The sequence below is a fragment of the Hoplias malabaricus genome, chromosome 10 (assembly GCF_029633855.1).
Source record: "Hoplias malabaricus isolate fHopMal1 chromosome 10, fHopMal1.hap1, whole genome shotgun sequence".
Lineage (NCBI taxonomy): Eukaryota > Metazoa > Chordata > Actinopteri > Characiformes > Erythrinidae > Hoplias > Hoplias malabaricus.
Window position 1 is genome coordinate 36,895,786 of NC_089809.1, and position 13,686 is coordinate 36,909,471.

The 13,686-nt window shown below is 42.9% G+C and overlaps 1 protein-coding gene across 4 annotated transcripts in view; it reads left to right on the top strand.

Moving 5' to 3' along the window:
* Positions 1-13,686, top strand: part of tsnare1 (T-SNARE Domain Containing 1) — a 188,711-nt gene that overhangs the window by 153,846 nt on the left and 21,179 nt on the right. For 3 of the 4 annotated variants that reach the window (XM_066683727.1, XM_066683728.1, XM_066683729.1), the window contains one exon: positions 4,601-4,710. In XM_066683727.1, the coding sequence (XP_066539824.1) occupies positions 4,601-4,696 (96 nt within the window). In that variant the 3' untranslated portion in view covers positions 4,697-4,710. Of the gene's footprint in view, positions 1-4,600; positions 4,711-11,511; positions 11,578-13,686 lie in introns of all 4 variants that reach the window. The other variant, XR_010804405.1, reaches the window with a different exon arrangement.

The window sequence follows — 13,686 nt, forward strand, 5'->3', positions numbered from 1 at the left end:
ACGTCCCTGACTCTTCCTCAGTCAACTCTGTCGCAGTGGTGAGAACGTCTTCAGCCTGGAACTCCCAGAGCTTACAAACTGAGTAGCCATACAAACTCCAGTCCCCATTCTGGAGTTCCATCACACTGAGTAAAAGGTTTTCAAGCTAGTGATTTTGTACTAATACTCTACTTAAACTTTCCCTGAAACATAAGTAGTGTTTTGGGAAGGTGCTTCTACTTGAATCATTATTTTACCCCAGTGATGGTAGTTCTTATTTGTCTTGATGGTAGTCCATTCTACTTATCTCTACCAATGAAATAGAAGCTATTATATATAACCGACATTTAGTTACATATGACAGACAGCTAGACCTTGCAGAACAGGTCACATGCAGTCTCTATTGCATCAGCTCTTTTAAATTCTGGACTCCTTCACCACAAACAGGCTTCTGTTCCACTGAGGTTTCTGCACCAGGGTCAAAGAATAAGTGTGTATGATCCCTCCTCCCAAGCTACGAAGCAATAATCCTTCAGTGAATTAAGTTCACAAGTTAAATCTGTTTTTAAACACGCATGCATTTCAAATTAATGTATATTTACAAAGGGTGAACTGTATTTTGAACACATTTTTCCAAACTTGGGAATGGCATTTTAGTCAAATACATACAAATTTAGACCAGGTTGCTTTCAACAAATATTATGTGGACGGTCTATAAGCTCTGAAAAATGTCCTCATATTGTCTTCTGCAGAAATTTACTTTGAAATTTTCCTCAAAGTATCTAAAAGTATATCTTCTGTAGCATCATGTAAAAGGACCCTTTCAGGTCACGGTGTATGGCATGACTTTCAGGGATGCTTTTCGCACCCTTTAGTTTTAAGCGTGATTCAGTTTGTATTCAATCAGTGTCTGCACTGAAATAATGAGAGTGACTTAATGATGTTGCTTTAATCACAGGATTAGGTTCTTTCATTAAATTAAACACCGTGGACAAAATGTTCCCCAAAAAACAGGCATTACCAGGTCCTTTGGAGTGACACCAGGAGACACTTTTGGTTCTTCAGAGGTTCAATAGATGCTCCTCTAATGAACCAATATAAATTATGTGTTAAGAGTCTTGGTGAAGAGCCTTCCCATGATATAAAGCCTTTTCTTAGGACCTTGGTACATTCAAGAGAAGGACCCTTTAAAACCGTAAAAAAATTACAGATTGTATACCTTGACCAGATTTTCATACATTTTTGAGTTCCTGAGCTTCAGAAGGTCCTTAATGTCTTGTGGGCTGGGTCGGTGGTAGTACAAGCCAGACATGAGGCCGTACAGTTACTACTAATTTGTTATAATAACAGGTGTAACATTTTCTAATACAAAAGTATATGCATTTCTATGGTGAGGTTTTATTGAAGATTACGTATTCATCATCAAGACATTGTAGAACCTGACTTTATCCGAGTCCAATGTTCTTGTTTTAGAGGCAAGCTGAAAAAGGACAGGATGTGATTTAATTCACTGAGATTTGATTGGATGGAGAAAATCTGGGGTTTAAAATGTGTTTGACTCATTTTCCTGAATCACTTTCATACTACCCGCTTAAATGAATCAGAGTCGATTTCAACTGATTCCAGTTAATTTCAATTTGCTCTGGGGAGCTATTATAACTTTCTCATATAACTTATAAGGCTTTAGTTTTTTAGACAAAATATATCTGGTCCAGACGAAGCACTGACATAACTCTTGTATTAGATTCCATTTCATGTACATTGCACATGTGATTCTTGAATCTTTTCAGCCTGAAATGCCTTGACATCAGCTTGTACTGTTCATTATTCCACTCTCTTAAAAAGCCCCTGGTCTTGTTGGCAGAGAAGTTTAGTGAAAGTGGTCATGATTATTGGTAGCAAACGCAAATCTTGTGATGACTCTGTAGTATTACATCACTGCATTGTCGGTGAACTAGTGCGGTGTGCTTGCGTATTCACCGCATGGCATGCAGCAATTTACAGGAAGAATAATTCATTACACTTTGAGAAGAAGCAATAATTTCATATTTTAATTGATATTGAAAAATAATTTCTCCTCAGTATGAACCACCTCGACTGAAAGTGTTAGGATAGGAGACGTTCTGGGGATGTCAGACTTTATAAGACAGCACAAATACAGGATTCATACTAAAGTTTAACTGGCCAGAAATCACACTCTTCACGCTATCCTCACTACTTTTCCTCTCCATCACTCCCAGTGCCCAGAAAATTCCTTCAGGGGAAACCAAGCAACAGTTCCATTGTTATTCAAAGCTCTCTCTTTTTTTTTGTCCTTCCCCTTTCTTTACCTTCTTCATTTTCTTATTTTCTTGTTTTCCCTGAATGACAGAGGAAGGCAGGATGAGGCAGAGTGAGCGGCAGCAGCAGGAGTGTACTCAGAGAGAGAGAGAGAGAGAGAGAGAGAGAGAGAGAGAGAGAAAGTTTATAAGGCGCAGTTTTAGCAGGAAATGTAAGAAAGAAGCCGGGGAATCTGTGGTGACCAGCTGCAAGAGAGGAGATAGCAGAGAGAGGCTTTTAATTCTCAATCCCCACAGAGCCTTTGAAAATTACCAATCTTCTTATCACAGACGCAGGGCTGCTTATGCAAATTGTTGTGGAGTGGAACGTTTAAACGGAAAATTACTCGACAGCAGTTTTTTTTTTGCTCCCTCTACCCTCCACCCCCCTCGTTCTCTTGCTCTCTCTCTCTCTCTCTCTCTCTCTCTCTCTCTCTCTCTTTCTCTCTCTCCACATAGAAAGCCTGTTTCCAGTCTCAGATAAGAAGATGAATTGCTCTCTGCGCTTTGAAGCGCGTCAGGATTTAAAGACTCCAGCCCAGCTCTGGTCTAGCACTGCCGCTCTCGCTGGCTTTGTAGCAGGAAAAGGGAAAAAAATGAAAATGAGGGAGGGTAAGGGAAAAGTGTGTGTGTGAGCGAGAGAGAGAGAGTGAGAAAGAAAGAAAAAGCATTTCAAAAATCATCATGGATTCAGTGCCCCGCTCCCAAACACACTGCTGCCACGCTGCCTGCGGAGTCAAGTAGGAAAATATATATTTAACTCCATCCCCTCAGCTGCTCCGATGTATTTACCCAGTTTTTTTTTTTTTCTTATTCATGTGTTTGTAGTCAGATGTTGAATCTCCTCACTTCAGGCTTAATTTAAAAAACATGGCAAAGTAAAGCAAAGGCAAGGAGTGAGAGGGAGGGGTGGGGTTTGCTCATCCCACCGTCTGAAGTATTTAATGGCCAAATAACACTTGTGGCAATCTCTGAAAACCACAATATCAATCACATTATTTTAGAGGAAGTGGGCAAATGAGAAAAGGCAGTAGTAGTTAAAGAGCGCAAGGTGAGGTCAAACTGAGCAAAGAGAACACAATGGAAGCGGAGAACTGTAAAGTACTGAGCAAAAATTGGCAACAATAAGAACAAAGGAGAAAAATAAGCAGAGCTAAAATTGATAAAAAAATAAAATAAAAATTCAGCTCCACTGCAGTGCACTAGTGTTGTGGTGAATAGTGACTCATTCTCATTTAAAGGAAAAGTCATTAAGACCCCAAAGCCCAGAGGGGAAGGAGTAGACTATTTTCTCTCTAATACACGCCATGTTTGTAACATTAGAATTTGGGAATGTTTTACATTACAATTTTAAAGACTATAATATTAATGTTGGGGCGGCACGGTGTGCGCCAGGTAGTGTCGCAGTCACACAGCTCCAGGGACCTGGAGGTTGTGGGTTCGAGTGAGTGAATGTGTGTGTGTTGCCCTGTGAAGGACTGGCGCCCCCTCCAGGGTGTATTCCCGCCTTGCGCCCAATGATTCCAGGTAGGCTCTGGACCCACCGCGACCCTGAACTGGATAAGGGTTACAGATAATGAATGAATGAATGAATATTAATGGTGGTGCGTTTTAAAGCTAAAAATGCAAAAATTCTAAGTAGTCAGCATTCCAATCGACATTCAGCCTCGTAATGGAGGTTACCGAGACACGAGTGAGTGGCTTGTTCTGACACTGCATGTGACTGGTGTTTACTCCCCTCAGCTCTCGAAGTAATTTTAGTCTTTAGCTCATGGATTTTGCACTGTACCCATTTGCGTATATGCACAGGTTTTCACACTGTACACACACACACAGCTGAAAGCTAGTGAGCTGTTGAAGAAGAACGGAAAGGAAAGTTCACTGCTAAATAAAGGAAGAAAAGAAAGATAGAAATAAAACAAAATGGTATGTTGAGCTCTGCTCTCCAACCCTCTCTCTCTGGGGCTCCTCCAGCTGTAGCCTGGCAGTGTATGTTCACGTGGTTTGGGGGAGTGACTTGGGAAGACAGGGGATATTTAAAATGTTGGTTGGATATTTATCAAAACTAGCTTCCTCTTCCTGCATCCTGTAAAATGCTATTCTGTAGTTAAAAAGTAAGACAGATGGGCTCTTCTTCATCAATGTTCACCAGTTACTTGGGGGGTGGCGTAAATTAGCAGAAGTCCTGACTGGACACAAAGCTATGTTTTCTAGATTTAATTAAGCAGATATTTCTCGGTTGATGGATCTTCCGTAGCTTAATTCCAATGGCAAGTCTAACTCATTTTTATCTGTGTCCACAGAGGCAGCTGAGGAAGAGGAAATGCTATCTGCTGATTGCTGGAGTGCTCATTCTCACTCTTCTCATCATCATCATCGCTTTATCAGCCAGGAAGTGAGAGCACGTCTTTAGGTAAGTCATAAACCTGTGCGTGTTCTTCATCTAACAACAGAAACAGCTAGTGTAAATTTATATAACCTCCCTTTGCTGTTGGAGCAAAACCTTGTATCTCCATTTACCAGCTGCCATTTACATTGTGTCGAAATGTAATGATGTATGGACGAGCAGAATCGGTCCAGAATTAAAAGCTGGGAATGTTTTTGTTGTTGTTTCTACTGTTAGGATCCTGTTTTGGATCATTCCATCATTCCATATTCTTTTAGAAGAACTAAATAATACAAAAAAAATTTCCACCTCTGGCTTTTTCAGTTATTCCTCAGGGAGGAAAAGTCTTTTTCTGGTTGTTAATTTTGTATGGTATTTATCTCTTTCTCTATTGGCTGTCTCAGTGGAGAGGGTAGAGTTGGAGGTGGTTCTTTCATTTATGTTGAAGCAATCAATAACATCGCAAAGTTAAGCCCAGTTTGGCTTTAATCTGCTGTGTTTCACGTTTAACGACTCTGTCCCATCACGCTTTCAACACTCTGACCCCCTGAACACTTGAACTCCCGCGCCCCCTTTCCTCACCCTTCAACAAGTCATCAAATGTGATCAAAGTGCTCACTTCTAGGAAGGCCTTAGGGCAAGAATGGGGACAGGGGGCATATCTCTCGTTAGCGATAAGTTAATAAACTTTAACTGGTTCTCTACACACCTTATAGTTGGGTCAGATCGAGGTCAGATCACATTCTCAGAAACTAACCACGTCCGGTTTGTTTCGGACTGGACAGAGACCACCTTATTGAGGGTCTTGGTAGAACTTTATGCAAATGAGCTTCTCATCGACCAGTTACATTGTTTGTGCAGAGCAAAAGTAAAGTATGGAAAAAAACATTATTTATGAACAAAATATGGATGTTGGATGCCTAGTTCAGGCTCACAAATGCCACTCCACCTTAACTTGAGGCTGATGGTGCTCCACCACTCCAGAGAATGTGCTGGGGAACATTATAATTCTGTGGCCTTAAGCTTGATGACACTATGCTCATGTGAAGCTGAAATTTCCTGTAATTCTTTTCTGTTCATTCCATCTCTAATTATAAAGACTGTCTCCATGACTTTATTCTGTTCTAATTGTATTTAAGTTCGTAAATATATTTTACAAATATGAGCAGATGCCAGATAGCGGTATCATGAGCATGTGCTAGCTGAGCATGACATTGCACAGTGCTGTTTAATGTAGAAGCTCTGTAATTAGCTCGTGCTAATCCAATTACCACCACTGCTGTAATGCTCATTTCTCCTAGCACCCCATGGGACTTGTCAATGTTACGTTAGCACCAAGCTATGAATGGTATATATTCGAATAGAATTACAGCTCATTCTTTTATTCATGTCTTCATTCATTGTGGACAGTTTCACACATTCTCACTGTGATTTACACCTATGGACACTTAAAGAGCCAAACCACCTATCAACGTATGTTTTGGATTGTGTGAGGAAACTGGAAAACCTGAAAGAAACCCATGCCGCCACAGGGAGAACACACCTTCTCATAGACAGTGAGCCGAGGCCAGGTTGGAACACACTCAGCTGCTTATTGTGGACACAGGTGGTCCCCATTTTGTTTAACCTCTGTAGAGAAAGATGAAATGAGATGTATTAACCCTTTCTAACCTGGGCTCTGGAGCAGAGGGTCTGTAGCCCTGAATCACTAACGCCACTTCAGGTCATTGAATGGTGCTGCGTTACTCCCGAGAACTATCATCCAGCACCAGCACCAGTACCTGACCTCGCCGCTGAATACCATCAAATCAAAGAGATGAAAAATGTTGAATGAGGAGTATGTCAGGGGGCAAAGAAAATGGTGTTCTGTTTGTGATGTCTCTTTTATAGAGGACATTTTGTGCCCACAGTGTGAACACAGTTCTGTGTCTTAATGAAATATCTGTGACCTGTTTTGACCAAAATACCACAAGGTTCAATCACAACAGCAGCATTCTCTCCCTGTCTAAATCACCCTGTTCAGAACGACTGGTTTCAGCGCCTGTTCCTTTAAATGAGAAGGATCCACAAACCACTAGTTCCCACACATTCATATTTTTTTGACACTTTGTTTTTGTCACTTTTGCTTCAGTTGTGTGTATCTTATCTCATATCTCTGCTCGTTTTCACCATTTTGGCTCTGTCTGATTATTAATTTGTTGTGAGCATAAATGCATGGAATGAAAATCAAATTAGGTCCAGCTCTGTGATTGGAGGTAGTCAGCTGAGGAGGCGGTACAATTCTAATGAGTCATTTTATGATGTCATTAGGGGAGCCAACTCCAATACTGTTTTATGACATTGATGGACCATAAAAAAACATTGAGTTTGTCTTAACATCACAGTTTGTTTCTGTGGGTAGTTTCTCCACATTTCTTATTTATTTTTTTAAACATGTCCCCTGTGGAGGTTTGTTCGACGTTCTTACTTATAGCTAAATCTCATCATGTTCGGGTGGATCGTTTATATCTTGGGTTTATATTTCTAGACTTTTAGACACTGTGTTTTAATTAACAGCCTGACATCATTGCCACGAATTCAGAGTCTGAGAGCCAGAGTATTATCTGTTCATTAATATTATGTGATTTCTGCTTTAAGCAATAGCCACTCATTTCTCGAATCTAAAATAAGGCTTGTTTGAAGACGCTTGAATAGAAGGGGCAATTATGTTAGGTCCTGAAGTGCAACTCCTGATGTGTGTGTAACCTCAGATAGTGGATCAGTGTGGCTTTAGTCACCGTAAAGCTTTATTTCAGACAAAGTGTCTGGGTGTAATATGTCACCCGTGTTGAACATTTCTATTAGAGGAGGTCTGCACTTTTATCAGTCCCCTGGATTAACTCCTCGTTGATCTGAGAGAAGGCACGAGGTCGGACTGCAGTAAACTGCTTTGCTTCTAACATTTATATTTACGCTATTTAGCACACAAAGTAGGGCGGCACGGTGGTGCAGCAGGTAGGTGTCGCAGTCACACAGCTCCAGGGTTCTGGAGGTTGTGGGTTCGATTCCCGCTCCGGGTGACTGTCTGTGAGGAGTGTGGTGTGTTCTCCCTGTGTCTGTGTGGGTTTCCTCCGGGTGACTGTCTGTGAGGAGTGTGGTGTGTTCTCCCTGTGTCTGCGTGGGTTTCCTCCGGGTGACTGTCTGTGAGGAGTTGGTGTGTTCTCCCTGTGTCTGCGTGGGTTTCCTCCGGGTGACTGTCTGTGAGGAGTTGGTGTGTTCTCCCTGTGTCTGGGTGGGTTTCCTTCGGGTGCTCCAGTTTCCTCCCACAGTCCAAAAACACACGTAGGTGGATTGGCGACTCAAAAGTGTCTGTAGGTGTGAGTGTGTGAGTGAATGTGTGTGTGTGTGTCTGTGTTGCCCTGTGAAGGACTGGTGCCCCCTCCAGGGTGTATTCCCGCCTTGCGCCCAATGATTCCAGGTAGGCTCTGGACCCACCGCGACCCTGAATTGGATAAGCGCTTACAGATAATGAATGAATGCATGAATGAAACACAAAGTGTTTGGAGTCTTGCCCAAGGACTCTTACTGGTATAGTGTGTTATGTGTGTTACCTCTACTCGAGCAGGGAGTTGAACCTGACCACATAGAAGAGAGTGTTTTTACCACCCACTTGAACACGCACCTTCACTTCCACACAGCCAGCCACGGTTCATACCCCACACGCTGCACTCGGTTATTCCCTCCTTCCCTCGCTCATTTGCTCATTATCCGTGGGTGAGGTGCGAGAGGCTGATGGAGTGGAGGAGTGGAGGAGGACTGAGTGTGTTTCCAGAAGCTGTTAGAGGAGGGAGATGTTAATCTAAGTGCTTCTGATCTTCTCCCGCAGTCCCCCACGGGCCAGCTGCCTGAGTGACAGTCTGCACTCCTCCACAAATCGATGACACACTCCCCTCTCCTCTCTCTCTCTCTCTCTCTCTCTCTCTCTCTCTCTCTCTCTCTCGTCCCCACTCACTTTTCCCTTCCTACTTTCACTCTTCCATTCCATTTTCACTTTTCACATTTTCACAACAGCATTCCTTTTGTCTCTTACTCTGACTCTCTTTCACACTGTGCCTCTCTCTCATTCCTTCTCTCTCTCTCTCTCTCTCTCTCTCTCTCTCTCTCTCTCCCTCTCTCTCTCTCTCTCTCTCTCTCTCTCTCGTTATTGCTCCCCCCTCTTCCTTTACTACCTTCCCTCCTTTATATGGTCCTCTTTCCTTCACTGTGTCTTTCTTGAATTTCTTTATCCTCTCCTTATTTCTCTCATCTTTCCTTTGTTCCCTCCCTCTGTCTTTTCCTCCCCCTCTCTGTCCCTCCCTCCTTCCCCCTACCCCCTGAGCACCTACTCTCTTCTGCATATTGTGTGAATGTGAGGAGAGATAGCATCTTTAATTAACTCGCTCTTAACTGCTATTTGTGAAAAGGCAGGACAGAGTGAGTAAGATGTGTTTGAACTTGGCCTCAGCGATTCTTGTCTTTCATAAAGTATCTCCAGTGCTCAGGAGGAGTCAAGAGAGCTTCTGACATACAACTGACATAAACGTTGATAATAAAAACTGATGAATAATAATGATGGCAGTTCACTGTGGAGTCTGACTTTGATGCAGTTCTAGGACAAAATCACTTATTCATTCATTCATTCATTATCTGTAACCCTTATCTAGTTCAGGGTCGTGGTGGTTCCAGAGCCTACCTGGAATCATTGGGCACAAGGTGGGAATACACCCTGGAAGGGGCCCCAGTCCTTCACAGGGCAACACACACACACACACACATTCACTCAAACCTACACTTTAGAATCGCCAATCTACCTACCAACATGTGTTTTTGGACTGTGGGAGGAAACCGGAGCACCCGGAGGAAACCCACGCGGACACAGGGAGAACACACCACACTCCTCACAGACAGTCACACGGAGCGGGAATCAAACCCAGAACCTCCAGGTCCCTGGAGCTGTGTGACTGCGACACTACCTGCTGCACCACCGTGCCGCCACACAAAATCACTTTGTAGTTGTTTTAATCGTGAAAAGGAAAGAGACAAACAAGAACAGATTGTAAATCAAACAATGCTGTAAATGGACAAAGTAAAAGTAAAAGTGGTTTAAAGTAACCATAGCAGTGAACACACACACACACACACACACACAATTGCACTAAAGGCACTGAGCAGCCGTCCCAGCACCCAGGGAGCAGTTGGTGGGTAGCTGTGGATGTTGAGGGAGGAGAGAGTGCTGTTCCTTCACTGCCCTGACCCATTTCCTGTCCGTTGTGGGGATTGAACGGGTGACATTCTGCTCTCAGGTCTGATTCTCTAACCATTAGACCTACATTCTTGAGGGTTCTGTGCCATTTTGCACAAATTATGCGAAGGGATTAGAGGCGAAACCTGGTACTGACCAGATTCCAGATTGAATTGGTATATTTTTTACTAACAGCTCATCATTGCTGCAGCGTTGGTAAATAGTGTTCGAATTATCATTGGTACTCACTCATTCATTCATTCAATTTCTGTAACTGCTTATCCACTTCAGGGTCGCGGTGGGTCTGGAGCCTACCCGGAATCACAGGGCGCAAGGGGGGAACGCACCCTGGAGGGGGCGCTAGTCCTTCGCAGGGAGACACACACTCACACATTCGCTCACTCACACACACAGCCAATCCACCTGCCAACGTGTGTTTTTGGACCGTGGGAGGAAACTGGAGCACCCGGAGGAAACACTACCTGCTGCGCCACCATGCGGCCACTCGTTATGTTCAAAGATATTTACATAAACTTCTGGCAACCCAGCATTAAACCGCAACCAAACCAAGCTCTGAAACTAACCTTAAACATCTTAACACTAAGCTCCAAATGATTAAACACAGCCTCGTTTGGTGAGAGTTATACACTATAGTTTCATGTGAACCCCGGCGGGGCACTTTATGTTGCTTTGTTTAATAAAACATGGCAGTTGTGTTTGAATTAAATAATGTATTCATTCATTCATTCATTCATTCATTCACGTTCCATGACTGCAGGCAATTCAGGGCTGCGGTGGGTCCAGAGGCCACATGGATCCACTGTGCACAAGGGTTAGATCTTTCAGGGATTGTCTTTATTTACATAAACATGGTAGTAGCCGTTACCTACAGAAACATACTGTGCAGATGTATACAGTCTCAGTGTACAGTGCATATGGCATTACCCATGGCATAGCCATGTAAATATTTGAATATTAACCCCTCCCTTTCTTCATCCTGAGCCCTGATTGGTCTCCTCTCAGCAGTGGAGTTAAGCGAGTTAGGTCTGGTTATCTTCCCTAGGTGTTGTAAGGTCATGGATTGCTGGGTTTTGAGATTGGTGGAGCAATGTATACAAAATCATATTTGCAGTGGAGATGGGATTTCGGTACAGGCTGTGTGTTTTTTTTTTTGTGTGTGTGTGTGTGTGTGTGTGTGTGTGTGTGTGTGGAAGGGATGGGGGGAGGGTGGCAGTTATAATGTCTGGTTGTGGGCCATCACAGACTCTGCTGTAAGCCTCAGAGAGGCAGCCAGCCCAGAACTGCTCTGGATTTATAAAGAATTAACAGCTCGGAGGCTGTGTAAACAGCGAGCGATCGGATCTGCTGTTAGCCTGCTTTATTCCTCCTTCAGTGGTCTTGTGTAGTTCTGTTCCCCTGCTGCTCACAGTGTCCTGTCGCGGCTTGACAGAGGTTTTGTGTCTGAAGGGTTGGTACCAAAAATGGTATTGAGCGTATTTCTCTACTATAACATCACATTATTACAAATGCTTTCTTGTTGGTTTCATTCAGGTTTTATCTCATTACAGTGGCATCTGTTGAGGGGTGGGATACAGGCAGTGAATGAAGAGTGACGTTGGAGGCAGGAGAACTGGGTGAGGGCAAGATCTGAGCCACTTTGACAAGCGCCAAGATAATATTAGATATGACAGAAAGATGTTAGGACACATTAGTGTACACTGTATGAAGCTGTGCGCCCATTGCTAACCCCTTCACTCCCCGTGACCCTGTCGCTGGTTCACAACCCTGATTGTTTTTGTTTGTGGGCTCTCTTTAAAGAAGCAAAGGTTTACAATGTGTACTGCAGTTCAAATTCAGACTGCAGCACCTCTCCTACACAGACGTGAAGCTCGTGTAGGTTTCCAGGTTGAGGACACTGACCCTACACAAAGAAGCGTGAGCTGGATTCTAGGATTTAGAACTTTATAGCTTAAAAATGCCATAATATATTTACACAGAAAAGTGTACATCAGTTCATTAAGACATCTACACACGGTAGAGAAAGGCTACCTTCCGAATCGATTTTTCCCTTACAAATTAAACATGGCATTGACCATTTTAATCAAAAGCATTTTTATAAATTTCCTTACAGTTTGCTGCTCTTCAGTCTGTTAGCACTCAAAACTTGTGTAATGTCTGTAAAGAAGCCCCAGTGTCTGTAAAGGTGTAAAAAAAAACAAAAAAACAAAGGGGCTCAGTCCGGTATGCTAGGATTTCTCTCTCTGCTCACAGTGGAGAAAATGCATCTGGAGGTTTTAAGACAACAAAGAGAACTGACTCTAAATTCAGGAGAGCGCTAACGGCGTGAAAGTAAACACACAGCGAAAGTGCTACAAAATTAAACAACTTGAGTTACAAATGAGTTTATGTGGTAATTCTAACATCCATCCATCCATCCATTTTCCACAGCTTATCCGGGTCCGGGTCATGGGGGAAGCAGTCCGAGTCAAGAAACCCAGACCTCCCTCTAATTCTAACACTGAATAAAAACTTACAGACATTTTAACATTCAGTCACGTACAAACAGTCACATTTTTGCCCTCACTTTTACCAGCGTTTCCCCAGAGTCATAGGCATTGCATTTAATTATCATTTTAGGGGGCAGATACTTGCCTTTTGGTCAGTTTTTGTATTCAAATATTTAGTTCTACTTTAAAAGGATCAGTTTATGAGGCTAATGTTGGTGTTTTTTTTTTGTTTTGTTTTGTTTTGTTTTTTCTAACTAGCATTTCGCACTTTTAAAGTTTTTTTCAGAAATAACCTGCTGAACTCTTACCTATTCAGGAGAAAGTTAGTCATCTCAGGATCAGTCTTGTAGTCCTGCTGGGCTCTAAACAGTCTCCATCTTTCAAATATTTTACCGGTATTTTCTCAGATTTCACTACATCTCTGGTCATGGTGATTTTTAGTAGGATGATGAGTTTTTTATGTCCAGTAGAATCTAACGTTATCTCTGCTCGCTTTCCATGGCTGCAGCACTTTGCGTTAGTCTGCTATTATATGTCATACCTTGTAACCTAGGGTTTGTAAACAGTACTGGGGATTGGACAGAGGGCAGTATCACATGCCAGAACAGGAAGAGTGCTGCAGCACTGCTCTCACGAACACCAGTGCTTCACATTAACATGACACACCTGGTCATTTTATGATTTATTACAGTAAATACATTACATATTAACTGGTCTCCTTTGTATAACTCATGCAGTGCAATTGTTGAGTGCTGGCAACACCCATGATATCCTCTGTGAATCGTCTATCGTTTATCAAGATAATGATAATGCATTTTCATACAGCCGACCCTTACAGTGCTATGATTAGATCAATAACAGAAGCGAGCGTGGGCTGTGGGTGGGGAAATCACGGTGAGAGAGGCGAGAGCATAGGAAAGAGAAAGTTGAGCTGGAAATAAAGCAAGCGAAAAAGGGTCTGTGCTCGGAGACAGAGCGGCAGAGGGGAAAACACAGGGCCTAATATATCAGTTTAATGAGAGTGGCAATGACAGAAATAACTGGGGAGCCGCTTCGCCTCTCAAATCAATAGCCTGGCGCTTTATGGCGCACTAAATAACGCAATAACTGCACCCTGACACTTATTCCTGCGAATTATGTTACCAGCGCTGCCCTCACATCTTGTTTACAGAGTCATTTGGGGAGGAGAGATTCTTCAATATGCATGTCAGTGCCATGCGCTAACTGTAGCATGCA